Below are 27,872 nucleotides of genomic sequence, written 5' to 3' on the forward strand. Positions count from 1 at the left end.
TACTTCTAGCCAAATTTACTGAGACAAAACAGTCCAACTATTCATACAATACATATGAACCTTCAATCATATTCTACATATTCTCCTTGTCTATTTGTCTACAAGAAGCAAACTAGCGCCTTCATTGAGGCTCAAATATTAACCATAATCCTTTAAGACTTCCTAACCTCTGGAAAAAAAAGAAACCAACGTTTCAAGATTTGGTTAAATAAATCATCTGTGAAGTGCATAAACTGCATATACATATGAAAAGCATACGTTCAAAAAAATATACATAGTATGATTGTGTACAAATTCTTTTTTTAGCAATTACTTGGCACTCATAGAAAAAAAAGGCACAAGCGCTATCAAAAGGCAAAGCAAGACAGAACAAGCCAGCTGACTTATTAGGTCTAAACTATGGGCAGTGCACGAAAGGCAATGATATTACACCAGTAAAAAAAAAAAAAGGAGGAAAAAAAAAAATTACAGAAACAGATTCTGCAATAGCAACACTCATTATATATATTACAAAGCTATGAAAATGAATGTATACAAAAAAGACATTAGATTTTTTTTTTTCTCAAAAGAAAAAAAAAAGTTCTTCCTTACACTGTGAATTCAGGTTATCCCTTCATACGAAGAATCCTGCTCACTGTAGCCTTTAACAAAACTATGAAGAGAGAGAGAAAGATTGAATGAATATAGCTCATTCAAAGATAATAATGCTTAACACGCTAACCAACTAACAAAAAGGCAAGATATTAAAGGAAAAATAAAAAGATGGAAAATGTCTTAATTGACTTTATAAATAAATATTTACTTATATTTACTTAAGAGTTTACTTACAGTTGCACACTCCCATCAAGTTTGTTGTATATAGATCACAAGGTTTGCATGGGTAGTCGCATACCAACAGTGTGTTTTCACTCCCATTGTTGGGAAAAGTTACTTTAGAAGGTAATGCATTACAGTATTGAATTACTCCCCAAATTAGTTGCGTTACTTATTATGGTAAGAAATGCATTGTTACTTTAAAATGACTTTTGCATTATTCTTTTTCTGACCTGGCTGAGGCTTGATCTCTTTTAAAACTTGCAAGATTTTTTTCTGTCTATTTTTTTTTTCTTAAATAGACGAGATACATTGTATAACCTTCAATAACATTGCAAAAAAAATAAAATAAATAAATAAATAAATAAAAAAAATCAATAGGTTATCTTCTCAGAACTTCCTGAACATAGAGCTACACAGTATATGCCTTTTATACAGGTTAATGAAAGTTTAATGCAATGCGTTTGTTACTTTTGTAATTTTTGTTATAATAACAAGTAAATTTGCCATGCAATTCAGATAATCTTCTTTTCCATGTCTTCAATGCGCTCAAAACAATGAGAACATTTTCATCACAGAAATGTAAGGTTCTGCCATCTTTATTTCTGTTCATTTCTGTTATGTCGTGCAGTATTTAACATGACTACTAGTTACATTTAAATATGTAACTTAAAAATTAATACTTTATTTTCAAAGTAATGCATTTCGTTACTCGTTACTTAGAAAAGTAATATTATTACGTAACTCACTTTATTTGTAATTACTTGAGTTACCCCATTTTGTGAATATGCCACATTTATAAAAGAAACCCTAGTTCTGTAAAAAAAACTCCTAATATTAATAAATCATATATATATTTATATATATACTTGGTAACTAGCTACGCTAGAGATCGCTACGCTGGACCAATCAGCTGTAAGTAAAGTGACATGTCTGATGCAGCAAAGCCACGGCCAGTCCCCGTCTTTTCTCGCTAGATAGGCGTTTATATTATATGAATTAAAATTATTTATTATATTTTAATGTTATAAGTTCAAATACTTTAAACTTGTCAATTTATATAAATAAATTATTAAATATAAAAATAATATAAATATAAAAAATAAATGAACATAAAAAATACATAAAAATGAAACAAATTTCATACATTTTAAATAAAAAATATTACAATTAAATTGATTATTCCCTCATAGTCAATTTATGGAAATTAACTTTATGCAAGTGATACATGAGTATTCTAAGTAAATACTGCCATCATGTGGCTAGAATGTATCAAAAAGAAACAATGTACATGTATATGCATCATAGTCACAAAAACGCAATGGCACTTTTTAGTCATTATAATTCCAGATTCATCATGTCACCCAGTGGCTGGTGATCTTGCAGGAGCGCAAGGGGATTCTTACCTTCCAGCGGTTTCCACACTCGTTGCACAGCACGAAGGTGGTCATGGGTTCATCAGCGCTTCGTGTTTGGACCTGCAGAGAGACTGGCGTTACATTCCTGCTCCTTACATGCTTCAGTGCAGACTAAGCCCACTTGCTTTCAGATGTGCGAGTGAATCAAAGACTTGTACGAAATTGCTCCGAGCACAAAATATGGGGCCGTTTTCTCTTTTACAGTACGGCTTTGCATCTCCTTTATTACATAGAGACAACATGTTGTCAAAACAATTCCTGTTCACATCAATCTGTGAAAATTACTAAAAAGGCTATATGCATGTCAAGCCAGTAGAGCACATGTGTCAATCCAGTTACTTGAGGGCTGCAGCACAGTTTAGTTCCAGCCCTAATTACACACACCTGATCAAAATAACTAAATCCTTCAGGTTTGTTTGAAACTTACAGGTGTGTTGGAGTAAGTATGGAACTTTTTTTTTCCTTCTATTATTCCCTTATTTTTCTAAATTTTATTTAAAAAAAAATAAAATAAAAAAACTGAAGATTTGTGCATGTATACAGTTGAAGAAATTATTAGTCCCCTTTCGGTTTGTTTTCTTTTTAAATATTTCCCAAATGATATGTAACAGAGAAAGGAAATTTTCACAGTATGTCTAATAATATTTTTTTCTTTTGGAGAAAGTCTTATTTGTTCTATTCTAGCTGCAATAAAAGCAGCTTCAAATTTTTTAAAAACCATTTTAGGGACAAAATTATTAGTCCCTTAAAGGTATTTTCCCCCCGATAGTCTACAGAACAAACCATTGTTATACAATAATTTGCCTAATTACCCTAACCTGCCTAGTTAACCTAATTAAGCCTTTAAATGTCACTTTAAGCTGTATAGAAGTGTCTTGAAAAATATCTAGTCAAATATTATTTACTGTTAGCATGGCAAGATAAAATAAATCAGTTATTAGAAATCAGTTAATAAAACTAATATGTTTAGAGTTGAAGAAATCTTCTTTCCTTTAAACAGAAATTGGGGAAAAAAAATAAACAGGGAGCTGATAATTAAAAAATGCAGACATGTGTTAAAAGCTCCAGAATTCTTTACATTAGTTATACAACTGCAGAGTATTTGGGACTTTTCTTTAGTAAAAGAACCTGACAGGACTAGCTACAGGAGAGGGCAAAAAAACTGCTGCTGCCTTGAATTAGACTGACTTTTTTCATCTATTGATTTATATCCATTAAAATAAACAACCTAACCCTAAATGTAAAATACATTGTTGTCATTATTGAAAATCGTTGATAGAAACAGTGAACAGCTGTTCACTACTGAAACACAGAGTCTTGCTAGAAATTTAAGCCATGTCTGTAATTAACAGTGAGTCTGTATTAGACTGTTCAATCACAGAAAACAGAAATGCCCTTACTGCCATTACTGCTATCATTTTATTATGACACATTTAATAATGAAATCAAATAATTAAAGTATAATATTTAAGTTAATTTTAAACTATCTTGCGGCCCACCTGCATTATTAAAGGGACTGAGCTGAAAAGAAAATTAATTTCATAATTGTTTACTACAAATGGCTGCATATGTTCAGATCCAGTTTATACAGATGTAATAGACATGCATATTGCACTACGTTTATTATTTTTATGGCGTGCACGGACAAGATAACAGTATTGTTTTTTTTTAAAACTTGCACTTTAAGCCTCCAAAACACCACTGCTGTGTAATTGTCAATTTGCTTGAAAGGCCTTCAGGTATTAGTTTAAAAAAGTGCTGGGTAAACATATCATTAAAGTAGAAGTTTAAAAAAAAAAAAAAAACCTAAAAGAAATGAAAAATAAAAATGTTTATCCAGCTCATGTTTATCCATATGATGATAGTGAATAGCAAGCCTTTTTAAGCTTTAAAATAACAATAAAAAACAATAAATAAATAAGATTTTAGGATTATCACAGTACTTTTGGATTAATTTGATAGTATTTTGATTAAAGCTCAAATTAAAAAAAGCTTAGCTTAAATAAAAAATAAAAAATGGCAGCGCTTCTTTATGTACAAATAGCATTGACCAAGGTTAAGATTTGTATTTAAAGGGCACCTATTTAACCCCTTTTGTAGAATCTGCCCCTTTTAGTGTCTGAGGACTGTGTACATCAGATAAACAGCATTCAGTGATAGAAACAGACATGTATGAAGCTGAAATAAGGTCATTAGTCAAAAATACCAAGTAAGTTTATTTGATGTATTTGTGGTGAAGCCCATTCAAGCCTTTCTGAAATGATATGTCAGTGCACGCACGCATGCACGCACTGACACCATACAACCGTGGTGGTTATATCGGTTAAGAATTACATAGCGATTTTAAAATCAATTTAAACTTATAAATATTTTTAATGAGGTGCAGTTGTTCACAAAGACTTGTATGTTTTAATCCCAGTTTCTTTGCAAAAACATCTTCTGTGGGCACGTGTGTACATGTTATTAGAGAAGCATGGTGCCTATCAATCAATTCGGTGGGTGGGGAAACCGCACTCCAACGTCACGATATGGTGGGCCTCAAAATCACTGGGATTTGGATCCTATTTTAACTTCAGGAAATTAAAAAAAAAAGACTAGTTGGGTTTATATTACTTCAATATGACAGTGGACACACTATACCTACACACAGTTCTATTTAAATAGCTTACAAAAGTTGATTTTCAACATAGGTGCCCTTTGATCCATGAAATTTATATTTGTTTTGGAATGCATGGTTAATACAGTTGCATTTTTTAAGCTGAAGTGTGAGCAAGATATTTAAAAAAAAATCTCAGGTGACATTATTTCTTTAAGTGTATAAATTCTTGTGTGTACTCCTCAAATTAATAGTCGTTTATATAATTGAAGCAAGTATAAACATCTCTGGTATAAACATTGTGTAAAAAAAAGTGTTTTAAGCTGCAGTAACCGCATACCTGAGTGTAAGTGCAGTTCTTGCCCTTGCATTTTCCACAGACGAACATGTCCGTCTCTGTTCCGCCCACTTTGGAGAGCTGATGCTCTCGAATGGACTCCTTGGTCAGCGCTTTCCTGATCTCCTTCAGCTCAGGGCTTGCCATCTCCTGCCAAACACGCAATTAACACAAACACACTTCACAACCTCTAGAGACAGGGCTGCCGTTTAACAGTTTCTGAGCCAAAATCAAATCCAAACGAACCTCTGCAGTCATGCTGGCGATGCGCTCTGGAGAGATGTTTCCACACAGGACATTCCGCCGCAAGTCTGGGTTCTTTTGGTCCTTTAGGTTGGAAATACGACTCCTCAGTCTGGTCTTGTACTTCATGTCGGTGGATTTGAACTCCTGGTAAATATGTGCATCAAGGGGACCAGTCAAGGAAGTACAGTTGTATTATTTGACATTGTTCAAGAATGGCATTGTTGAAGAAGGCCAATTTTAAGCTGAAATAATTTCTCATTTAACTTTGCAGACAGAAAAGTGTGTTAAATTTCTTTAGTGGAAAGTGTAACAAAGTACATTGCCATATTTATTATTATTAAGAAGTTATGGTTTGGTTAGCTATTATTATTTGGCCTATTTTGCATGCTAATTATGAATCCTGACATAAAAAAAAACATTACAGAGCTGGTATGAATTAAAATTCTATTTGTCAAGAGCTCCATGATCAATAGTAAATCTCCTCCAAAGACCAGGGGCCTCATGTACGAAGACTTGCGTGGAAATCTTACTAAAACATTTTAAATGTTTTAAACATAAACATTTTTAAACATTTTAAATGTGCGTACGCAGAAAAAAATTCAGATGTATGAAACACTGCGTACGCCGAATCTCACGCATATTCTTTTGTACATCTGAATGAACGTGAAACTGAGCGCAACATGCACCAGCGCAAAACCCCTACCTGCCTCCTCCCCTGTATGAATATGCAAATGACTCTACTTTGGCAAAACCCAACGAAATAGCTAAGGCAAAAGCAAGCAAGAAGAGAAACTTTGAACAGAATGTGAATTGGAGGTGCTGCTTTCAGAGGTAGACCGGAGAAAAGCGGTGTTATTTGCAAGTTTGTTCTCCGCAATTAACAACAAAAGAAAAAAATAGAGTGGGAGAGTTTAGCTGCTGCAGTTAACACAGTTGGGTCTGAACATCGCACTGAGTGAATTAGAAAAGAAATAGTGTGATTTATAGGTGTAAAATGTTGCAGTCTCCTTAACAGTCTCAGTGGCGCAGCTCGTAAGACGCATGTCAACATGTTTTGACACGTTCGAGCATGAACTTGGTTCGAATCCAGCATCTTATGAACTCTTTCTTCTTTTTTCCCCCGCTACATATCAGATTTTGCCAACTATTTATCACGAGAAAGACAAGTAGGAATCATTAATACGTTTGTGCATCATATTTTATTTGCACATTTATTGAATGGAAATGTTTCTGATTCACGTATGCAAATTCATCTTCAGATAGTGTCTTTATAGCAATGTGCGTGCAGTAGATAGCTCAGATTACATTGGGAAAACAGGCGACCGCTGCAAATTGCAAACATGCTTTAATGTTTAGCTGGTCAACTGTATGGTATGGAAACCTTATATACCTGCTAGATGAACCCGTCTCATACAGCTGCCATTGCAAGGCTCAGACACTTTGTAGAGAGCAATTTAACACAACTGCCTCTAGGAGTCGCCAATGGAAATTAAACAGACACGCACGAAAAAATGTGCGTACGCCAGCCATAAAGCTGGCGTGGAGCTGCGCACATTCCCACGTTCAGTTCATTGTTAGTAAATGCAAACGTGAGCAATTCTGAGCGTGAAACCTGGCGTATGCAAAGTTTTTGTGCGTACGCAGCGTTGATACATGAGGCCCCAGATGTTGCAGAAACTCCAAATACCCACAAAGAAGAAACCCAAGAAATTCCCATAGCCTTACATTATAAACAAAAGCTTTAACTGCAATCACTGCTTCAGCATGACTTATAAACACAACTATCTAATCATTTCACAGAATTTATTTTGAACACTTAAGAGCTATTTTTAAACTGAAGTTATGACGTGAGTGTGGTGTAAAAACATTAAACGTGGTATTAAACGTTAAATGTGTAGCATTTACTACATTAAGCTGAAATTCATTGATAATTACAGCATGATTTTGAACTTGATTTTGTCTAATGAACTATGACTACAAGTAATTGTTGTTCCATCTGAAAACACATTCTAGAGATTAAGCAGATCTGGGTTTACTGACAAAATGCAAATGGAAATGGAGTTCAACATTACAACCAGGCCTACAACACTAGCTTTCGATGTGAAGGATATAATCCTCGATCTGTGCCGCCATGTGTTCACAGTCTGCTCCAATCGTCTGGTGATCACCTGAGAATATACACACAAAATTTCCTTGAAGCAAGCAAAAATAATAATAAAAAACAAATAAATAAAATAATAATAATAATAATAACAACAATAACAACAACGGCAACGTAATGAAAAAATCTTTACATTTTCTTGACACAATATATAATATCGTATAACAGAATTTCATACACCTACAACTTTGACACCTAGGAATGCTCTATGCATGACCTGAACACAACGCATGCAACATTTTTTGAAAGGCTGTTTCTCTTAGAATGAATGCACACATCTGTACAAACCAAAAGTTCCTTGATTACTGAACATTATTAGAAGAGAAGAATAATATGTTTACACTAAATTCAAATGAGGGGTTGCAAATGAATTTCTAAACTTAAACAGTTAAAATAAAATTTACATTTTGTGTGCTTCTCTTGTTTGTTCCTCTTATTTATTTATTTTTGACCGTTGTATATGTATATACATAAGTATATCATTGTATAGCATCCTATAGAAACATAAATCCTATATCTATTTAGAGAAAAAAAAAAAAAAAGATTGGCTGCGACATTTGCGTCGCTTATCCTGGGCACTGTGTTGAATTTTCTAAAAACTATGTGCATTACCTAGACAATATTATGTATGTGATTCTTACAGGTCATGGTGATCTTGAATGCATTATGTAGGTTAAATATATTTATTTTAAAATGTACTCAATTATAAATATATGGCAAAATCACATAAATTACAAATATGCTAAATTTGCCCAACTAGTTCCAACCTTTTAAAAGATTCAGTCCATTAAACACAAAAAAAATATATATATATTTTAAATAAAGCTGAAAAAGTGTAAAGGTGACCTCCATAGTAGGACAAAATACTACTGAATACTATTTAAATTAAATATTACACTACTATATACTATTAAGTCAGTGCTTACAAGTTTTAAACTTTAAATTATCTTCTTTTGTGTTCAACAGAAGAAGAAACAAAGTCAAACACCTTTGGAACAAGTCGAGGGTGAGTAATTGATGACAACATTTAGTTTTGGGTTAATAACCCTCTTAAAATCCAATCTTTTGGAATAAATCATAAGAGTAAACTAACTTAGTTAAAACCAATAATTTTGACCACTGTGAAGAAACTTTATTTCTAAATATTAAATAAATGTAATTGAATTATAAACAGAACATATAGAGAGTAAAAAATAGAATATAGTAAAACCATTCAAATCAACTTAAATTTGAACTAAATGATTTTTAAAAATCTCAACATAAACTAAAAACACTACCAGATCATCACTTAAAGTCATATTTATAACACCTAATTTCAGCATTTCCCTTAAAGTCAGTAATTGAGTAATGGTAAGTAAGTAAATAAATAAATAGCTTTCACAATGCTCAGTTGTTTCAGGACTCACCATCAGTCTGCAGGGCTGCCACCAGTAGCTCTCTGCATTTGGTGCGTACACTGTCCGTGGTGACTGGGGCAGGTGGGAACATAGTGAATTTAGGGGTGACTGGGGTGGTGGGAGTTTTTGGAGTCTCTGGTTTGTTACTAGATAAGAGGAGACAATGTATAAGATCTTTAGAAAACTGATTAAAAACATGCATCATAAAAATAGACATACACAAAATTGAGTGTACTAAAAGTTTGCTTATAATATATACAAACAATATTATACTCGTACCACTGCGATGCAGCTCGCTGTACATCAGCACTGCTGTAATGTGTGCTTGAGCACAAGGGCGCAAAAAGCTACGTAGTTTAAAATACAACCAAATCACATAGTCACCGGCCACTTTATTAGGTACACCTGTCCAACTACTTGTTAACACAAACTTCCAATCAGCCAATCACATTGCAGCAACCCAATGCATTTAGGCATGTAGACATGGTTGAGACGGTGTGCTGCAGTTTAAACCAAGCATCAGAATGAGAAATAAGGGTGATTTAAGCGACTTTGAATTTGCCATGGTTGTTGGTGCCAGAAGGGTTGATCTGAGTATTTCAGAAACTGCTAATCTACTGGGATTTTGGGGCACAACCATCTTTAGTGTTTACAGAAGATTGGAAAAACGTTGCCTCGTCTGATGAGTCTCGTTTTCTGCTGTGACATTCGAATTATAGGGTCAGAATTTGGCGTCAACAACAATCAATCATGGATTCAACCTGCTTTGTATAAACAGGCTACCTGAGTATTACTGCTTACCATGTCCATCCCTTTATGACCATAGCGTACACATCTTCTGATGGTAACTTAACACGCCATGTCATAAAGTGTGAATCGTCACAGACTGGTTTCTTGAACATGACAATGAGTTAATCATAATAACAATACATTTTATTTATAATGCGCTTTTCTTAAACCCAAAGCGGGTTCACTGGCTACAAATAGCCTCCAAGGTCACCAGACCTCAATCCAGAATAGCACCTTAGGGATGTGCAGCTGACAAATCTGCATTAACTGCATGATGCCATCATGTCAATATGGAACAAAATCTAGTACCTAATCCAGGAATTTTCCAGTAGCTTGTTGAATCTATGCCACAAAGAATTAAGGCAGTTCTGAAGGCAAAAGGGGGTCCAACCCGATATTAGTACAGTGTACCTAATAAAGTGGCCAGTGAGATGTCGGTAAATCACACTAGTTCGATCTCCCTCATTTGTATATTTTATAAATTGTGTGGGGTTTTCATGTTTACTTTAACACATAAGAGCAGACAAAACTCTGTTGACCTTAGAAAGCCAACATACTGTTAAGATATTTAAAAATGTAATTGTTATTATTATTCTATACCATGGCCTTTCATGATACAAGCCACAAACTCAAAAGGCACCTGGGCCCTTGGTAGAAATAAGAATGTCCTGCACTTATAAAATATAAAAATAATAAACTTTATAAATTTAAATTTCTTGCTGACTTATTAACGGAGACCCTACACACCTGGTGTCACTGGATCCAGGACAGTCTTTAGAAGACGAGGACTGAAGAGGAGATTCTCCCTTCTTCTCTTCTGGTTTACCCTCAGAACCATCTACCGAAATAAAAATACACAGTCCTGCTTTAACACTTGTTTTCACTTTATTCATGATTTCATCAGTTTCTTGTATGTGTGGCCATGATGGAAATATTCTGAAGTAAACAACAGCATGGATTGCAAGATACTACTGAGCAATATTTATGTACGACTGAGCTTATGTAGGCTGTTTAAACCACAGATGAGCTGCTAAATCATATAGAGAAGAATTAAGTAAACATAAATGGGTACAATATTGACAAACTGACTTTACCAGGCTCTATTCTGCTTGATTTGTATAAATGTTTTATTTTTTTTATTTTTATTTTTTTACTGCATTCTGCTTTCCAACATAACTATTATAAACACAATAAATGCAGAAAATCATAACAAAACTCATTAGTATCCATCTTTTAGCAATATACACGGTCTCTTTAAGGCTGTGTGAGTGTAAATGCAGTACCCAGCAGTTTCTTCCAGGCCTTGATGAGTGATTTGGCCAGAGTTTGCACCTCTTCATCTGAGCTCTGCTTCCGCACCGCATTTACTGACATCCCGATCCTAGTTGACTACAGTGAGAAGATCACGTTACAAACCATGGAATATTGCACTGTTCTGATAAACTGCAGCTCATTATATATGATTTACAAAAATAACCAGCACCTAATATCTAAATATCATACTCTGACTAACTGATCAGGCTTCTGCTTTAAAACAGCTAATATTAAAATATCATATTGTCTTGTTAAAATACTGTTTTAATCACTGATATCGAAAGACAAAGCCAGAGCTCTGGGGTATTTCCTTCTGAACACTGATGATCTGTTGTGCTTTAATTTCTCCTCAGGGACCAATAAGGGCTGTTTGTCTGCACATTACCTCCATCCATATTGACTAAATCCATCTCAGGGGTATTACAATAAAAAAAAATAAATAAATAAAATATTAAACAGAAAATATTTTGCTCATCATCTAAAACGAACTCTAACTGAAATTAGTAAATATTATAAAATTAAATGCTTATAAAATTCAATTCAGGTTTATTTCTATAGCACTTTTTACGAAGTAGATTGTGTTAAAGCCCCTTAACAAAGTTCTAGAAAATAGAATTTGTATGAGTCCAGATGTCAAAGTTGAAGTTCAGTTTAGTGTGGATAAATTTTCACTACTGAAAGTTCAAACACTGAAGAGCAAATCCATCGATGCGCAGCTCCACAAGTCCCAACCAAGCAAGACAGTGGAGATAATGCATTATATTTATGTTTTCAGTTATTTCTCACATTCATTTGCTTAAATTACCTAAACCAAAGTAAAAAACACTGACTGTTTATGCAATTTAGTAATGTAGGGTGAAATAAATAACTAAATAAAATTGAAGTAAATAAACTGTGCCTTTTGTGCATCATTTTGGCATTTTGTAACATTGGCAATATGATTAAATCATAAATCAAAAAATAAACACGAATGATACTAAATTAAATTCAACGAACAAACTGGAATTGAAAGCACATCGTAGTTTAATTCATGAAAGTTGCTCTGTTGTGTGCTTTTTATCAAATTCAAGCAAAAAAATGGTCTTGAATGCATTTGTGGTCTTCTAGATTTATAGTTTCTGCCATTTAAAAGAAAGAAAGAAAGAAAGAAAGAAAGAAAGAAAAAGAAATTAGCACTTCTGAGATCAGTCAGCAGGGTTCATTAGGTGTGAATTGCTATTTTTTACGTACTCATCCGAAAAATTGTCAAACGCCATGACATTATAGATCATTTTGAGACATGCAAACAAAAACAATGGTCCCAGCGTATTTTTCTGTTTTACATTTTATAATTTCTAAAGCTTTCGAGAATCTAAAGAGAGCCACACAATGATAAAAGTACTCAATAGTGAGAATTGAGTATTACTCTGTGAAAAGCTGATGCGTGTACATGCAATTTGTGTGTGTGTGTGTAAACGTAACATTCTGTAGTGCATTTAGTGATTGTTTAAGTCCATTTGACAATTTCATCATACAGTAAACACCCTTCATCTTCTTATCAGTGACATAGTTTAAAAAGCCTCTGGCTCATTGCGTGTAAAGATTTTTGACATCTTCTTGGACAATTGCAATACTTTTACAATGGTTTGCTGCATGTATAAAGCATCCATGTATTGAGGTTGTTCAATATGATGCAATTGAGTTTTCTCTGTGCGATTTGATTTGGACAGGAATCGCTGGATAGATTTTTTACTAAGCCAATCCCCGTACACAAGAAAAAAACAAATAGTGACTGCAGGTTGAAGGAAAGTAGTGGAGTAAAAGTACAGATACTGCTGTAAAAATGTACTCTAGGGGAAGTACACATTTTTAAAACTACTTCGTAAATTACAATTCCTGAGAAAAAAAAACTACTCAGTTTTAGTAATCGGAGTATTTGTAATTTGTTATTTTACACCACTGCTGTTGTTACAGTAATGAAATAGTTTGATAACAAGCAGAAAATGTTCACTGGGCCAATGACATGACAACATTGAATTCGTCTATAGAGTTGATTACATTTTCATGACTGGATTGTGAGAATTTGATTGAGATTTCAACGTCCTCTCCTATATTCGGGATTGGCTCATAGTAATTTATTCAGATATTTTCTGCTGAAATTCCAACAGTACTAACAGTATGCCAATGAGAACACTAGCATGGGATTCCCTGACAGAAAGAAAAAGAGTTGATTATATAATCTAGCACAGCACACACTCGTTCCAGAGATGCCTTCTGCAGTCTATGTAGATACCTGTAGGGTCTCCAAAGACATTTTCATGTTCTTCAGCTCCTGAAGCAAGTCAATGGCACCATCCTGAACATAAAAACACAAGGAGGTGAGAAACAAACAAAATTGGTAAACAGTCACTACAACAACTTCTTAAATGCGTCAGTAAACACTAGCTTCTTCAACTATAGCTTGGTTTACACAAAAACACAGGCAGATACTATGTTTTGGGGACGAAACTGGGGCTGACTTGTGTGAAGTACTAGATAAATGAGTCTTTTGTTTGCGCTGGAGAAATTTGGAGAACAACCAGCTGCCAGCTCATCACAGCACACAAACGCTTCAAACATGAGAGTACAAAACGAACGAGTGATTGTCAATGGAGACTGACCAATAAGAGCACACCGGGCGGTAGTCTGGAATAGGATGAAACAGGTGATAATCACACACACACCAACTAGTCTCCTGCTGGTTTAACGGATACAAACATGAACGAACGAACGTCGAATAAACAATGTTCTCCTGCCTGTTTTATTATTATCAGATGCTACAGAAAAAAATGTGTGTCACTTACGGTGTTTTTTTTGTGCACCATTTTGTCCAGCTTCTTGGCGATGCGCTCCACTTCTTGGTCCTTCACCATGTTTGCAGGTTTAGGGCTGTTTGATGGCGCCCGGTGGCCAAGCCTCCATTTACGTGTGAAAATGCGCCCGTCTCTCTCTCTGTGTGTCTCTCTTTTAGTGGCAGAATGAGAGGAATCCACTGCCTTTCACTTCGCTCTCGTCTGTTGTTGCATGGTTGATTCGCGAGCGAGTCGTTCTTATGAGTCGAATCATTTTAAAGAATCACTTGAATTCGAACGATTCGTTTACGAACGAGATTGAATCAGTGACTGTGCTTCTCGACACAACAACTCACCAATTGTTTGGAAAATCATTCAAGAACATCGTCTTTTCTGGCCATTTTATTTCGTAATGACACAAGAGTATCATTTTAAGTGACCAAAATGGAGTGAAAGGTAAGTTATTAATGTACTTTACTGGCTATATGGTTCTGTGGGAATTGTCAACACAAAAGTCAAAAAAGTTTCAGGATATGTCCAATGCTTGTGAGCCACTAACTAACTAGGTCAATGTGAATTAAAATAAACACGTTTGATAGTAAAAAAAAAAGGTTAACTATTGCAGTATTGATTTTCTAAGCCTATTTTATGCCACAAAGAGATGTCATTTGGTCACGTGATGACATAAACAAAAATCATCCCTGAATTGTTCATTGAGTGGTGTTTGAAAGAATCGATTCGCGAAAATGAGCTGCACTGCACATAGTTTCTGTTTCGAAGCAGGGTGTTGTGGGGAGTGGAGTTTATTCACCACAGAAGCAAGCAGCCAGTTTGGTGTAAAAAAAACAAAAACAAAACAATAACAACTTTAGGTTATTAAGGAGACAATGCAGTCCTAACACGGATTAAAGAGTTTTTAAATTATTTGACAACTGCAATCGTCATACTCCAAAATTATATTCATCATCCAAAAAGGGTTTAGGCTATATTATATTTTATTATAATATATTATTCATTTATTTATTCATTTTCTTGTCGGCTTAGTCCCTGTATTAATCCGGGGTCGACACAGCGGAATGAACCGCCAACTTATCCAGCAAGTTTTTACGCAGCTGATGCCCTTCCAGCCGCAACCCATCTCTGGGAAACATCCACACACACACACACACACACACACACTCATACGCTTCAGACAATTTAACCTACCCAATTCACCTGTACCTCATGTCTTTGGACTGTGGGGGAAACCGGAGCACCCGGAGGAAACCCACACGAAGGCAGGGAGAACATGCAAACTCCACACAGAAACGCCAATTGAGCCGAGGTTCAAACCCGCGACCCAGCGACCTTCTTGCTGTGAGACGACAGCACTACCTACTGCGCCACTACCTCGCCTTATATTATATATAGTTAATCTGGGGATGCCACTGCGGAATGAACCGCCAACTTATCCAGCATTTGTTTTACGCAACGGATGCCCATCCAGCTGCACCCCATCACTGAGAAACTCCCATTCACACACATACACTACGGACAATTTAGCCTACCCAGTTCACCTATACTACATGTCTTTGAGCTGTGGGGAAAAACCACGCAAACACGGGGAGAACATGCAAACTCCACACAGAAATGCAATCTGTCCCAGACAAAGCTTGAACCAGCGATCTTCTTGCTGTGAGGTGATTGTGCTACTACCCACTGCGCCACTGTGAACCACCATCCAGCACATGTTTTTTACGCAGCGGTTGCCCTTCCAGGTACATTTACCAATACTACATGCCTTTGGACTGTGAGGGAAACCAGAGCACCCGGAGTATAGGGAGATCATGTAAACTTCACACAAAAACGCCAACTGACTTAGCCGAGGCTTGAACCAGCAGCCTTCTTGCTGTGAGGCGACAATTACTACGCCACTGCGTCACCCTATATTATATTAATTTTTCTTTGGCTTAATCCCTTTATTCATCAGGTGTCACCACAGCGGAATGAACTGCCAAATTATCCAGCATATGTTTTACACCGAGGATACCCTTCCAGCTGCAAACCAGTGCTGGGAAACATCCATACACACTCATTCACATACACTATGATGGATAACAAATTAAGTTATAGGCTAAAATAATTTTTACAGAATTAAATCATTTAAGTCTAAATTATTACATTTTGCTATTGTGTAACAAACAATTTAATAAATAGTTAAACATACCTTGTTTGTTTAACAAAAATGAATAGAGTTTTAAAAACTTCTTTTATAGAATCTGAGCACACACTTTAAGGTTAGTTGATTTTTTTTCTAGCATTTTAGACAGCTTTTTTAGGCTGCTGGTCAGTCAATTTACTTTAATTAAAGGGCATTTTCTTAACCAAACAAACCTTGTATAACATTATAAAAATGGCATGTGACACTATGATTTTGTCACTATGATTTGATGTTGTGGCATTTAGTTTAACAGTTACTGGATGAATCAGTAGAGGGCGTTATTGTAACAAGTTATTTACTATTTGAAAACCTAAACCAAAATGCGTTCATGAACGTCCTTGCATTGATAGGAACAATAGTTTTTAAATTGGGGCCACAAGGGAGTGCTAAGGAGTCTGTGGAAATGTTTGAAGAAAAAGCTTTAAAAGAACAGTTCAACCAACATTTTTAAATTACTCACCGTTTACTCACCTTCAAGCAGTCCCAAATCTTTTCTTTCTTCTGTTGAAAACAAAATTATATATTCTGAAGAAAGATTAAAACCAGTGATGTCCAATAGTAGGGGGAAAGTATAAGATAGATGTTAGTGGTTACAGGTTTTCAACATATCTTTTTTTGTGTGTGTTCAGCAGAAGGAAGAAGCTAATAACGCTTTGTAACAAGCAAGTTAGTAAATGATGACAGAATTTTCATTTCTGGGCAAACTACCCCTTCAAACAAAAAAAATAAATAAATAAAGTAAATAAATAAAAATTTGTTAAAACTATTTAAAATGATTAAATAAAGTCTTATTAAGACATTTTATTTCTTTATAATTGAGATAAATAAACCATTAGTATTAAACCAATATATATCTTTAATTAAAATGTTTCAATTTTATAATGCCTCAATAAAATGTAATATAACAACAACAGTAACACAATAATAATAAAAATAAAGTAATAATAAAAATGACAATTTTTTATTAATGAAATATTATTATTATTATTATTATTATTATTATTATTGTTATTGTTATTATTATTGTTTTTATTATATACAAATTTGATTTAATAAAATTAAAATAAATCATTGATGCAGTTAGATAAAAAGAAAATCTCTGTATAAACAGTTCCAATAAATTTGTTCTTGTATAAAAATGTAAATAGATGTCTTTACATTTTAGAATAGAGGTCATCATGCAAGCATCATCCTTTTTGGGGTCTGTGGTAATTGGCATTTGTATTGTACATCATCTTCAGATTATTATTGACCTGCTTTTAGTAAATATTATGACCTAGCCATATGGTGCTCCTCTTAGGCTTTCACAATGTTGTGATGAAATTAAAACAGTGATGCAGTTTGGCATTAAGACTTTGTACACACCTTACGGCTCAATATTGCTAAAAAGGGATTTAGATGTACACTTTTACATTTTGCTTTCATTTGTGCAAGACATTTTGGTCTCTTTATTATACTTTAAAAGGATCTTTTAGAACATGTATAAATATCAGAAAAATAACTTGTTTTATTTATAGTAAAAAGTTTAGTAGGCTTTCAAATTAAGGAAATGTAAAAAGCCAGAGACCGAAAACATATAGCAGTATCAAAAATGATTTGTTGAAGTGCAGAAAATATTGCGTTCACATTATTTTTCTGACTGTTGTACAGCATCTGTTCATTTCTTATTCCGATCAATACAGATTTCAGCATGTTCCGTGACTGTAAAACAATAGTGACACGCCGAATCAGAGCTGTGAGCATGAACATCGCATAATGCTCTGTTAATATATAGTAGCATTACAAATAGAAAAATGCAGTGTTATCTTTTAGGAATTAAATATTTTTTAGATATTATAAACCAATCACTATTACAAATATATATATATATATATATATATATATATATATATATATATATATATATATATATATATATATATATATATATATATATATATCAATGTTAGATTTATAGTGAGAATCTTCTAGGTGCATTTATATTTTAGAATGGGGAACCTTAGGCAAGGATATTTGGGGTATGTGGTATTTAAAAGATTAAAACTGGTTTAGATAACAAAATATTGAACCAATTTACATTTACATTACTTTATAGTTCACCCAAATCGTCATTTACTCTCCCTTCTTCACTTGTTCCAAATCTGTTTGAGTATTTTTTGTCTGTTGAACACAAAGGAGAATAATCGGATGAAGAAAGCTGGAAACCTGCATCTTTGACTTGCATAATATTTGTTTTTCCCTAAAATAGAAGTTACTGGTTACAGGTTCAGTTTTCTTCAAAATATCTTCTGTTTTCTACATAAAAAGAAAATTAAAAATATTTGGAACCACTTAAGTGAATCGTGAGTAAATTTTCACTTTTTTGTGAACTATCCCTTATGGTTAATTTTGACCTGCATTCAACATCAACTTTAATTGTTCACATTGTTTAAAGCACAAATATTTGCTGTCAAATTATCAATAAGATTTGGCTTGAAGTATTAAACTTTTTTTAAAGATTAAGCTTCACACATGCACACACAAACATTGCACATTAAGGCAAAATGATGCTAAACAACATTTTTTTTAAACATCATTTTTGGTCCAGTGCAAGAAATTATTGATTTGCCTGAAGTAAAAGAGTAATTATAATAATTAGAGTTACACTGAATACACGTTAAATCATACGTTGCTCATTTAAAATTAAGTTAAACCCAAAGTTAAACTTCACAAGTCATTTTAAAACTGAATAATAATCAGAGAGGCACTGAATTTACTGTAAAACATACTTGAGGTCAAAATTATTAGCCCCCCAGTTTATTATTTTTTTTCCCCAATTTCTGTTTAACAAAGAGAAAATTTTTTTCAACACATTTCTAAACATAATAGTTTTAATAACTCATTTTTAATATCTGATTTATTTTATCTTTGCCATGATGACAGTAAATAATATTTTACTAGATATTTTTCAGGACACTTCTATACAGCTTAAAGTGACATTTAAAGGCTTAACCAGGTTAATTAGGTTAACTAGGCAGGTTAGGAGAATTAGACAAGTTATTGTATAACAATGATTTGTTTTGTAGACTATAGAAAAAAAACATAGCTTAAAGGAGCTAATCATTTTGACCCTAAAACGGCTTTAAAAAAATTAAAAACTGCTTTTATTCTAGCCGAAATAAATCAAATGAGACTTTCTCCAGAAGAAAAAATATTATCAGACATACTGTGAAAATTTCCTCGCTCTGTTAAACATCATTTGGGAAATATTTAAAAAAAAACAAAATTCAAAAAGGGGCTAATAATCCTGACTTTAACTGTACATTGCTTATTTACATTTTTAAGTTGACTCGAAACATCAAGTTAAATTTAGTTTAATCTAAAAAAAAAATAAAAAAAATGTTAAACCTGATTTTCGAAATTACGTTAAAGTAACTTAAAAACATGTTGTCTTCTTTTGTTATGTCATTTTTTACAGTGTATTTATGCTTAACAGTGTGCTTGATTCATAAAAAATTATAATATACTGACCATTCACCTTCCATAAAATTCTGTCACCATTTACTCGCTTTACTTGTAAGGGTGAATATATGGTGTATAAATGTTCACTTTTGGGTGAACTGTCCCTTGACTGATAAAAGAGACCCTCACAGCACAGCTGATTTAAAAATGATTGTTCAAATAAACACTCGCACACACTGTTGTGGGGCATCTGTTCATTTCTGAATCCGATCGATACACATTTCTGCATGTCACGTGAAGCTAAAACAATAGTGACACGCTGAATCAGAGCCATGAGCATGAATGTCCCATAATGCCCTGTTGAGCGTGTGGTATGTGCACACACGGGGCCCGACGCCTCAGTGTTTGAGTGGATTTGACAGCGAGGCCTGTTCTCCAGCTGAGGAAACCCCACCTCAGTGTTCAGAGAGGGGGAAAGTCCCCGAAATGGGCCGCCGCTCAGGCCTCAGTCACTCAGGCAGGAAAGCCGCTCTTCATCACCCAGCTGAGGTCATCTCTGATTATAACCGATCGGCTCCCGGTTCCTGCCATACAGGACCCGTTTAGAGGGATGCAGGCGGTGCCATTCTTGCTTTGGACTTTTGTGTGGTGTAGAAGTGTGCTGATTGATTGAGCTGTGTGTTTATTTCACTCGCCTTATCAGCGTGAGGCTGCTGCTGGACATTAATCTGTCATCATGGGGTCAAACTGATCTTGAATGGGACGTGCAGTAATAATCATTTTTAGCAGTGTTGACTATTTTATGCTTTCTTTCTTTCTTTTTTTTATTTGAATACGGTGTAAATATATCAATTCTCAAATTATACAGTAAATGCTTCGATAAGAACTTTATTTGGACAAATTTAAAGGCAGCTTTCTCATTCAGAATTATTTTTTTGAGCTGTTAGATATTCAAATAGTTGCATCTGAAACGGTCACCTCATAGCAAGGAGTTATTCAACTTTCATAATAAAAGTATAAATATTATACAGTTAAAGTCAGAATTATTAGCCCCCCTGTTTATTTCTTCCCCATTTTCTGTTTAACAGAGAGATGTTTTTTTTTTCAACACATTTCCAAACATAATAGTTTTAATAACTCATCTCTAATAATTAATTTTTTTTATCTTTTCCATGATTACAGTAAATAATATTTGACTAGATATTTTTCAAGACACTTTATACAGCTCAAAGTGACATTTAAAGGCTTAACTAGTTTAATCAGGTTAGCTAGGCAGGTTAAGGTATTTAGGAAAGTTATTGTATAACAATGGTTTGTTCATTAGATTATCTGAAATATATATATATATATATAGCTTAAAGGGGCTAATTATTTTTATCTTAAATTTTTTTTTCAAAAATTAAAAATGCTTTTATTCTAGCCGAAATAATACAAATAAGATAAATATATAATCTCAAAAGGGGCCTAATAATTTTGACTTCAACTGTATATGATATATATATATATATATATATATATATATATATATATATATATATATATATATATATATATATATATATATATATATATATATATATATAATGCACAGTGATCAGCATAAATGACTACATCCTATTTCTCTGTGAATATAGGTCATATATTTTGGTGCATTTGACCAAAATAGATTTATTAAACAGATACATTTATTCAAATAATGTTTTAGTCACCAAACATCTTTAGAAATAGAAAGAAAATACATTTAAATTTATGTGAAATATTGGATAAATAAATTACAAACTGCAAAGTTTCAACAAAATTTTACACATTTGTTGTTTCTCTTGAATTTTGCCCTTTTTAAAATATAATTAATTAGATAAGCTCCAAATTTGACTACAGTACTGACTAATCTAATGTATATGCACAAACAGTTGAAGTCAGAAATATTAGCCCCCTTTGAATTTTATATATATATATATATATATATATATATATATATATATATATATATATATATATATATATATATATATATATATATATATATATATATATATATATATATATATATATATTTCCCAAATGATGTTTAACAGAGCAAGGACATTTTTACAGTATGTCTGATAATATTTTTTTTTACTTCTGGAGAAAGTCTTATTTGTTTTATTTTGGCTAGAATAAAAGTAGTTATAATCTTTTTTTTAAAAACCATTTTAAGGTCAAAATTATTAGCCCCTTTTAACCATATATATTTCTGAAACAGAACAAACCATTGTTATACAATAACTTGCCTAATTACCCTAACCTGCCTAGTTAACCAGATTAACCTGGTTTAGCCTTTAAATGTCACTTTAAGCTGTATAGAAGTGTCTTGAAAAATATCTGGTAAAATTTTATTTGCTGTCATCATGGCAAAGATGAACTAAATCAGTTATGAATGAATGAACGCAAGCAGTTTTAAGTCAGTTTAACATAATATAAGTTCAATGGACTTATAAGGTTAATTTGATTCAGCTTAAAAATTTAAAGCAACCAGGATTTTATTTTTTTTTTTTTTACAGTGTATAAACTTTTTTTCTTTTTCTTAAGAATGCCTATTTATTTAAGTTTGGCTGGAATAAAAACAAATCATAAATAAATAAAAAAAAGAAACTTAGGCTCAATATTATTAGGCTTCATAAGAATTTCTTTTTTTTTCTTTTTTTTTTTTGACTGGGTACAACCCACTGTTGTTCAATACCTTGCCTATTTAACAGAACTTGCCTGGTTAATTATTCAACTTAATTGTTTTATGTTCAATCCACTTAAATTTGTAAAAAAACAAACAAAAAAAAAAACACATATGTTAACTTAATTTATTCATGTTATCCCAAACAATCCATTTTGTGGAACCCAGCATTTTTTACAGTGCTATATACGGTGGGGACATATTTATATAATTTTAATGCATCCATGCTCAAAGGTTATCTCTGAAGCATAGTTAAACATCTAGCAACATGTAATAAAGTAAACATAGAAATAAATACAGCAAATATGCTATTGTACTTTCCTCTATGTGTTACACATACTGATTTAACACACAGTATTAAAGACAGAACCCACGTTTGCTGTAACAGTTTTAAATCCCGCAGGGGAGCAGAACTGTGTGTGTCTGAGTGGGAGAAACAGAGAGAGAGTGACATCTCATGCATGTGTGCTGAGTTTAAACAGATCGCTCTGTCAATAAGCACTTTCAAATTGAAATCAGATGCTGACCACTTCAAGCCCCAAACCTACATCCTCTTTACAATCACAGAGGAAATGTAACATGGAGCTGCGCGACCTGTCCAGTGCAGTCAAAGAGACCATCTGTAATTGCAAACAGTTTTAGCAACCAAACCCTGGGCTTGGAAAATCATCATATGAGACGTGTCTTTACTCTAAGCACTCTGGTGTGCGTTTATTCCAGACGACTGATGCAAGACTGTCATTGAATATCACTGAAGCAGAAAGAGAATGTCAGCTAGATGAACGCTAATTGTGTTTATTTAGCTCACCGATCAAAATATTGCACCATGACATTTTTCTTAAGAATATGTCGAAAAGTATCAAAACATTGCAGCATAATATTTTCGTTTTAATAATATCTTTAAAAGTAATAACATATTTCATCATAACAAATATGTTTGGTTTAGTATGTATGTATGGTTTAGTTTTTTGTTAATATGCTTAAAAGCTCCAAAATGTTAAATCATACCATTGTTTTATTTTTCAATATGCCTAAAAGTCTTAGAATGTTGCATCATAATATTGACATGGCTTTTTATTTATTTATTTAATTTTTTTTTTTTTTTTTTACAAAATGCTTAAAAGCACAGAAATGTTGTATAATAATATATGGTTTAGTTTTATAAAAATAATTTGCTTAAAAGTTTCAGAATCTTGCATCATAACATTGATATAGTAGTCATTTTATTCTAAATAATATGCCTAAAATTGCCAAAATATTGCATTATGTTATTATTGTTGTTGTTGTTGTTGTATAAGTGCAAAAAGTAGAAGCATTTGGCATCACAACATTGATATGTTTTAGTTTTTTTGTTTGTTTGTTTTATAATAATGACTTAAAAGTATATTACATCATAACTTTTAATAATATGCTAAAAGTATTAACATTCAAACTAAAAATATTAAGTTGAATATTAAATATAATAATATAATAATAATAATATAATAATAATATTAATTTAATTGGAATCTAATTTATATTCATTTGTTGTCTTGAATTTGTTTTTGCAGTGTAACATTGATATGCTTTAGTTTTGTTTTTGAAAAATAAACTTAAAAGCAAGTCTGCACAATATATCATTTCAGCATCGATATCGCAATTTGTGCGACCGCATTAGTCGCATCGCAAGATCTGCAATGTTGAGTCTGAATTATAGTTGTCCAGGAGCTACAGAACGTGTGATTTGTAGAATCACTGCTAAGTTTAACCATAATAGAGTGAGGGTTTATAATTTCCATGTGTTTCTAAGGTGCGTTTCAAGAGAGTTTAAAATATTTGAGCACAAAAAAAATGTTGGATTGTAATTAGTTGTATTCAAAGTCTTTAAGAAATCAAATCTAACCATATGGTTTTGTTAGCTCACAGTTTTGTGGTGTATAATTCATCTTTACATGTCATTAAGAAAAAAAAAGCCTTTCTAATCTTTAATTAAAATCTGAAAATGCACTTACTGTTTTTGTTTGTTTGTTTGTTTTCACTTAAATTGTCAGATTACATAGGAATTGGGCATGGCTAGCATACTTAATCACGCTGCTCCAAGTGTCAGTTTTGACAACAAACAGAAATGGTGAGAAGGAGGTGTCTGTTAGGTTGCAATAACCCTCTCGAAGCCCTTTTGCCAATCTTTCTGAACGAAATGTCTTCTTTATCCATTCAGCTCGCAGTTGAAAAACAAGCCACGCCCACTGTTGTGTCATTTAAATATTTTGTTTCTCTAAGAACTGTGTCAAAATATAAGAGATTTTAGAGAGATTTAATTTGCATATTGATTATTACTGTGATTTGTTTGCATGAAAAAGGAATCTATTGTCCATACGTTTTGTGATTGTATAGATTTTTTTTTTTTTTTTTTTGGGATGGATGTGGAAAATTTTCTTAGAAGGAAAACAAATATTATATTCAAGTTACAAAATTTTGATATTTGCATTTATTATATCAATACATGCAACAAAATTACCTTCCTAGTACAACTTTTTATTATTTTGAGAAAGTTTCATATACATAAAAAATGGACTGGATCAAAGCCAATATTTGAGACTGGGGACTACTGCACAGGTTTGGAGAACGTTGTTAATAAAAAAAATAAATAAATAAAGAAGACTTGTAATTTTCTTAAGTAATATAAGATTTTTTTTACTGAATGCATATTTTTTATGTACACTTTGGCATATATTTTTGTAAACGACTTTATTAAGCTTTATTAAAAATAAAAAAAAATGTAAAATGCGTCACAATACAAAAATTTAAAAAAAAAAATAACGGTCACAGCTTCTGGTTCATGGGGACTTTATTTAATTGTATGGGAAAAAGATGTTTTTTATTAATTTTTTTTAATCTTGTTTCTAGTCTAAATATCTACATTTAAAAAGCAAAACTAGACTATTTGACTTACCCCATTGGCCAATAATTAAAAAAAAAAAAAAAACTCAAAATTTGGCCCCTTTTCTTCTGTAGGTGAAAACAAAACTGTGTTTTTTAACTTGATCTAAGAATTTGGAATATTTCGACTAAAAACAAGACAAAGCAAAGTAATAAAGGTTTTTTTTTTTTTTTTGCAATGTGAATACTTGACTTCTGTATCTGAATACTGTTAGACTCCACAGAAAACTTTCAAACAGAGCTATTCAAAACACCCCATGAAATTCTGTTCATATCACAATATGCATTGCAGAAATATTGCAATCTCAGATTTTTTGTGCAGCCCTACTTAAAAGAATCAAAAACTCTGCATCAAAACACTGATACTGTGTTTTTTTCTTGTAAATAATGCTTAAAATGATCAACATATTGCATCATAACACTGATATGGTTTAGTTTTTTGGATTATAATATTAGAATATTGCATCATTCCATTGACATGGTTAGCTTTCATTGTAACTATATGCTTAAAAGTATCAACATGTTGCATCATAATAGGGTTTAGCTAATTGAATTATGATAATAATATGCTTTTTAACGGCTTAACTAAAACATTGCCTTGATATGGTTTTGTTTTTAATAATACCGAAATATTGCAATATCCATTTTTTTCCAATATCGTGCAGCCCTACTTAAAATAATCCGAAAATTGCATTGAAAACATTAATATGGCTGTTTTTCTTGTAAATAATATGCTTAAAATGATCAACATATTGCATCATAACACTGATATGATTTAGTATTTTGGATAACATGCTTAAAATTATCAGAATATTGCATCGTAACATTGACATTTTTAGCTTTCATTTTAATGATATGCTTAAAAGAATCAACATGTTGCATCATAATAGGGTTTAGCTATTTGAATTATGATAATAATATGCTTTTTAATAGCTTAACTAAAGTATTGCCTTGATATGCTTTTTATTTTTAATAATACTGAAATATTGCAATATCAGATTTTTCCAATATCTTGCAGCCCTACTTAAAAGAATCAGAAAATTGCATCAAAAATCAATCAACATATTGCATCATAACACTGATATGGTTTAGTTTTTTGGATAGCATGCTTAAAAATATCAGAATATTGCATCATAGCGTATTTTAATTAAATACTTAAAATCATCAATGTCTAATCATAACAGAGTTTAGATATTTGAATTATGATAATAATATTATTTTTATAGTCTAACTAAAATATTGCCTTTATGCTTTTAATAATATTAGTGAAATAGTGCTTGAAGTAAAAATCATCATATTTGTTGTGTTGCAGGCGACTGATGCAAGATTATGGACCAATATCTCCAGTGCAGGTCAAAGCAGAAGGCGAATGTGAGTTAAATGAATGTTAATTGTGTTTTCCTCCATCTCTGTGTAGACCGAATCGTGTTCTCATGTTACCTTTCTAACAAATGTATCTTTCCCTGGCCGTCCTCAATATGATAACAAACTCCAGTCGATGCCATATTTAATGTCTACAGTAATTTTTCATGGTGTTTTTCACTCTCAGGCAGTGCGATACCGTAAAACATGTGAGCCCGGTCGAAGCGGATGATGAGTTACATAAAAAGTCAGGCAGAAGGGGACTGAACATCATCCAAGATCTTATTAGAGACAAAGAAGCATTCTCCTCTTCTCTGTCAAGGGTCCTCTCCGTCTGAAAGGAAAGTGCATGTTCTTGATTTCTAACACATGTATCAGAACACATAAAACAGTGTCTGTAGGACTGCAGGACTGCTCTTGATGTGCTGGGAAAGAGAGTTTAGGCCAGCGGTGATTTGCAGAGCCCACATTACTTATTCGGCTCTGATCGTTTTCATCCTCAAATACGCTGCAAGGAAAGTCAGACTGATCCTGCAGGATGCAGAAACTCTAAACAAACATATTAGTGGTGTTTGTTTGCTTTCTGGACAGCCATGGGTAATGTTGACTTGATTACTTACACTCGTTTTTTTAATTGTATTTAACTGGCAGCAAATACAAAAGGAAATATTCATATAGAGTATAAATGTATTTTCTAGTTCCACAAAAAGTTAACCACTGCAACCATTTCAACATTGATAATAATAATAAGAGTGATCATGAAATCAGAGTACATGTTACAGTGCATTCATGACTGGTGTACTGATGCTAAAATGTAGCTTTATATAAATTAATTGTATTTTAGAATATAATTAGAAAATGTTTAGTTTTAAAGAAGTTGTTCACTTTTACAATGTATTGGTCTCCACTGACTTCCACTTCCAGTCAATGGTCATCTTTAGAAAGTTAATCCCCCAAAAAGTAACTAATTGCATTACTTAATTACTTGTTATGGTAAGTAGTGCATTACGTTACTTTTGAGTTACTTTTGAGTTGACTTTTTCTGACCTGGCTGAGGCTTGGTGCTCTGTTTTAACGATCTAGGCACAAAGTCTAAAGTGGAGGGTGCAAAACCATTGAGGGCAGGTACGAAGCCACTATTGCTATTATATAACTTTGTTTTGTTACTTTGTAAGTGGAAAAACGGAACGCTTCACTGGCGGGAAAACAGTTAAACAGACCATCTGCAGCCTTCTCCATTCGGCCTTTACTTTCACTTTCTCTTTCTCTCTTTCGTAGATAAGGAAACAGTGTTGTACACTCCACTGAATAAGACATCCATTAGCCTACATATTTAATTTAGTTTGTTAAGCACAAAGATTT

At 32.8% G+C, this 27,872-nt stretch overlaps 1 protein-coding gene and 1 long non-coding RNA gene across 3 annotated transcripts; one reads left to right on the forward strand and one right to left on the reverse strand.

The window, feature by feature from the left end:
- tcea2 (transcription elongation factor A (SII), 2) lies at positions 1-14,143 on the reverse strand. Of its 2 annotated transcripts, none has more exons than NM_200986.2 (10): positions 13,894-14,143; positions 13,344-13,406; positions 11,041-11,146; positions 10,505-10,595; positions 8,978-9,114; positions 7,522-7,578; positions 5,411-5,565; positions 5,168-5,314; positions 2,220-2,291; positions 1-652 (listed from the first exon to the last, which is right to left on the reverse strand). In NM_200986.2, exons 1-10 carry the CDS (start codon positions 13,960-13,962, stop codon positions 644-646), a joined length of 906 nt encoding a protein of 301 aa, NP_957280.2. In that variant the 5' UTR covers positions 13,963-14,143; the 3' UTR covers positions 1-643. The 2 variants fall into 2 exon arrangements, with proteins under 2 accessions (NP_957280.2, XP_068072811.1); XM_068216710.1 differs by having other exon boundaries at positions 5,411-5,561; positions 7,518-7,578; positions 13,894-14,141.
- Positions 13,918-27,872, forward strand: LOC141380640 (uncharacterized). Its single transcript, XR_012398995.1, has 3 exons — positions 13,918-14,337; positions 26,461-26,519; positions 26,698-27,872. It is a non-coding gene; the product is annotated as an uncharacterized lncRNA (long non-coding RNA).

The sequence above is a fragment of the Danio rerio genome, chromosome 23 (genome assembly GCF_049306965.1).
Source record: "Danio rerio strain Tuebingen ecotype United States chromosome 23, GRCz12tu, whole genome shotgun sequence".
In the NCBI taxonomy this organism is placed as follows: domain Eukaryota; kingdom Metazoa; phylum Chordata; class Actinopteri; order Cypriniformes; family Danionidae; genus Danio; species Danio rerio.